At 29.0% G+C, this 4,508-nt stretch overlaps 1 protein-coding gene across 5 annotated transcripts in view; it reads right to left on the minus strand.

The window, feature by feature from the left end:
• The window catches only part of LOC133630289 (dual specificity calcium/calmodulin-dependent 3',5'-cyclic nucleotide phosphodiesterase 1C-like), a 77,558-nt gene that overhangs the window by 63,800 nt on the left and 9,250 nt on the right, over nucleotides 1-4,508 (minus strand). The window contains exon 1 of one of the 5 annotated variants that reach the window (XM_062021823.1): nucleotides 2,086-2,310. The exons of the other annotated variants lie outside the window; for them this stretch is intronic. Within the exon in view, the coding sequence (XP_061877807.1) occupies nucleotides 2,086-2,161 (76 nt within the window). The 5' untranslated portion in view covers nucleotides 2,162-2,310. Of the gene's footprint in view, nucleotides 1-2,085; nucleotides 2,311-4,508 lie in introns of those variants that run through there. 5 annotated transcript variants of the gene reach the window in all.

Genomic DNA, 4,508 nt, shown 5'->3' on the forward strand with positions numbered 1-4,508 from the left:
TATACATGTTTATGTCCAAGTATACTACAAACGTACAACAAGTATAGACATATACATGTTTATGACCAAGTATACTACAACAAGTATAGACATATACATGTTTATGTCCAAGTATACTACAAACGTACAACAAGTATAGACATATACATGTTTATGACCAAGTATACTACAAGAAGTATAGACATTTACATGTTTATGTCCAAGTATACTACAACAAGTATAGACATATACATGTTTATGTCCAAGTATACTACAACAAGTATAGACATATACATGTTTATGTCCAAGTATACTACAAACGTACAACAAGTATAGACATATACATGTTTATGACCAAGTATACTACAACAAGTATAGACATATACATGTTTATGTCCAAGTATACTACAAACGTACAACAAGTATAGACATATACATGTTTATGACCAAGTATACTACAAGAAGTATAGACATTTACATGTTTATGTCCAAGTATACTACAACAAGTATACGCATATACATGTTTATGTCCAAGTATACTACAACAAGTATAGACATATACATGTTTATGACCAAGTATACTACAACAACTATAGACATATACATGTTTATGTCCAAGTATACTACAAACGTACAACAAGTATAGACATATACATGTTTATGTCCAAGTATACTACAACAAGTATAGACATATACATGTTTATGTCCAAGTATACTACAAACGTACAACAAATATAGACATATACATGTTTATCTCCAAGTATACTACAACAAGTATAGACATATACATGTTTATGTCCAAGTATACTACAAGAAGTATAGACATATACATGTTTATGACCAAGTATACTACAACAAGTATAGACATATACATGTTTATGACCAAGTATACTACAACAAGTATAGACATATACATGTTTATGACCAAGTATACTACAACAACTATAGACATATACATCTTTATGTCCAAGTATACTACAAGTATAGACATATACATGTTTATAACCAAGTATACTACAACAAATATAGACATATACATGTTTATGACCAAGTATACTACAACAAGTATAGACATATACATGTTTATGTCCAAGTATACTACAACAGGTATAGACATATACATGTTTATGACCAAGTATACTACAACAAGTATAGACATATACATGTTTATGTCCAAGTATACTACAACAAGTATAGACATATACATGTTTATGACCAAGTATACTACAACAAGTATAGACATATACATGTTTATGACCAAGTATACTACAACAAGTATAGACATATACATGTTTATGACCAAGTATACTACAACAAGTATAGACATATACATGTTTATGACCAAGTATACTACAAAAAGTATAGACATATACATGTTTATGTCCAAGTATACTACAACAAGTATAGACATATACATGTTTATGACCAAGTATACTACAAGTATAGACATATACATGTTTATGACCAAGTATACTACAACAAGTATAGACATATACATGTTTATAACCAAGTATACTACAAGAAGTATGGACGTATACATGTACATGAGCAAGTATACTACAAGTATAGACATGTATATGAGCAAGTATACTACAACAAGTATAGACATATACATGTTTATCACCAAGTATACTACAAGAAGTATAGACGTATACATGTATATGAGCAAGTATACTACAAGTATAGACATGTATATGAGCAAGTATACTACAACAAGTATAGACATATACATGTTTATCACCAAGTATACTACAAGTATAGACATGTATATGAGCAAGTATACTACAACAAGTATAGACATATACATGTTTATCACCAAGTATACTACAAGAAGTATAGACGTATACATGTATATGAGCAAGTATACTACAAGTATAGACATGTATATGAGCAAGTATACTACAACAAGTATAGACATATACATGTTTATCACCAAGTATACTACAAGTATAGACATGTCTATGAGCAAGTATACAACAAGTATAGACATGTACATGACTAAGTATACTACAAGAAGTATATACAGTACATGTACCTGACTAAGTATACTAGAAGAAGTACACATGTATAGAGGTGATACAACTATAAAAATGTTGTAGTACTTACCAATAGTGAAGTTAAATCCATCAATGCTGAAAGTTGCACTTCTGCACTTCTTAAAACCTTCTTTCTTCCACATCATACAAAGATTGTTGCACTCTTTCTTTGTCTTGCACTCTTTGTCTTGCACTCTTTGTGTTGCACTCTTTGTGTTGCACTCTTTGTCTTGCACTCTTTGTGTTGCAGTGATTGTGTTGCAGTGATTGTGTTGCAGTGATTGTGTTGCAGTGATTGTGTTGCAGTGATTGTGTTGCAGTGATTGTGTTGCAGTGATTGTGTTGCAGTGATTGTGTTGCAGTGATTGTGCCGCACACTGAGCAGCTGAGTAGACATCACCTCCGCTCCTCCTCCTCCTGTACTCCCCTTGGAAATACACCTGACTACTTCACTCCTCTTCTTCACTATCTACATACACATGTACACTATACACACCTAGTACTACATGTCTAATTATACACGAGTTGTATTACGCTCTACATGTATAAATGTACAGTTTATACAACTAGTATTAGCGTGTATACATGTATAAATGTACAGTTTATACAAGTAGTATTAGTGTGTACATGTATAAATGTATAGTTTACACAAGTACTATTAGTGTATAAATGTACAGTTTATACAAGTACTATTAGTGTATACATGTATAAATGTACAGTTTATACAAGTAGTATTAGTGTATACATGTATAAATGTACAGTTTATACAAGTACTATTAGTGTATAAATGTACAGTTTATACAAGTACTATTAGTGTATATGTGTATAAATGTACAGTTTATACAAGTAGTATTAGTGTATACATGTATAAATGTACAGTTTATACAAGTACTGTTAGTGTATACATGTATAAATGTACAGTTTACACAAGTACTATTAGTGTATAAATGTACAGTTTATACAAGTACTGTTAGTGTATAAATGTACAGTTTATACAAGTACTATTAGTGTATACATGTATAAATGTACAGTTTATACAAGTAGTATTAGTGTATACATGTATAAATGTACAGTTTACACAAGTACTATTAGTGTGTACATGTATAAATGTACAGTTTATACAAGTACTATTAGTGTATAAATGTACAGTTTATACAAGTACTATTAGTGTATACATGTATAAATGTACAGTTTATACAAGTAGTATTAGTGTATAAATGTACAGTTTATACAAGTACTATTAGTGTATAAATGTACAGTTTATACAAGTAGTATTAGTGTATACATGTATAAATGTACAGTTTATACAAGTAGTATTAGTGTATAAATGTACAGTTTATACAAGTAGTATTAGTGTATACATGTATAAATGTACAGTTTATACAAGTAGTATTAGTGTATAAATGTACAGTTTATAAAAGTACTATTAGTGTATAAATTTACAGTTTATACAAGTAGTATTAGTGTATAAATGTACAGTTTATACAAGTAGTATTAGTGTATACATGTATAAATGTACAGTTTATACAAGTAGTATTAGTGTATAAATGTACAGTTTATACAAGTACTATTAGTGTATAAATGTACAGTTTATACAAGTAGTATTAGTGTATACATGTATAAATGTACAGTTTATACAAGTAGTATTAGTGTATAAATGTACAGTTTATACAAGTAGCATTAGTGTATACATGTATAAATGTACAGTTTATACAAGTAGTATTAGTGTATAAATGTACAGTTTATAAAAGTACTATTAGTGTATAAATTTACAGTTTATACAAGTAGTATTAGTGTATAAATGTACAGTTTATACAAGTAGTATTAGTGTATACATGTATAAATGTACAGTTTATACAAGTAGTATTAGTGTGTACATGTATAAATGTACAGTTTATACAAGTACTATTAGTGTATACATGTATAAATGTACAATTCATACAAGTAGTATTAGTGTGTACATGTATAAATGTACAGTTTATACAAATAGTATAAGCATGTATATTTATAAATGTACAGTTTATATAAGTAGTATTAGCGTGTTTATGTATAAATGTACACATTAAACAAGTAGTATCAATGTACACGTACTATCACATATTTGGTTCATATGTAAACAAATAAATATAAAATAAATATTCTCCAATGTAAATTTAAGTTAACAAACAAAAACATGGTACAACATTTGGGTGACATAAAGTATCGTGTACACTCAAAAGTACTTCCATCTCAAAATATCACACTAATAACAGAAAAGGAATTATTTAATTGTTTTGGGATAATGTTTGTTAAAATGATGGTACATAAACATACTAATGTTTATATATATTCATATTAAAGGAAGTCCAGGCTGTTATTGTCATACCACCACCTGCCACTAGAGGCTGCTGCATATCACATATCTTTACAGCTGCTGTGATTAGACTCATGGAAATGTCATTACGTCATTATGTCATTACGTCAGGAGAACACAAGCACGTGATGATCCTGTGA

Source organism: Entelurus aequoreus, linkage group LG15 (assembly GCF_033978785.1).
Source record: "Entelurus aequoreus isolate RoL-2023_Sb linkage group LG15, RoL_Eaeq_v1.1, whole genome shotgun sequence".
Taxonomy (NCBI): Eukaryota; Metazoa; Chordata; class Actinopteri; order Syngnathiformes; family Syngnathidae; genus Entelurus; species Entelurus aequoreus.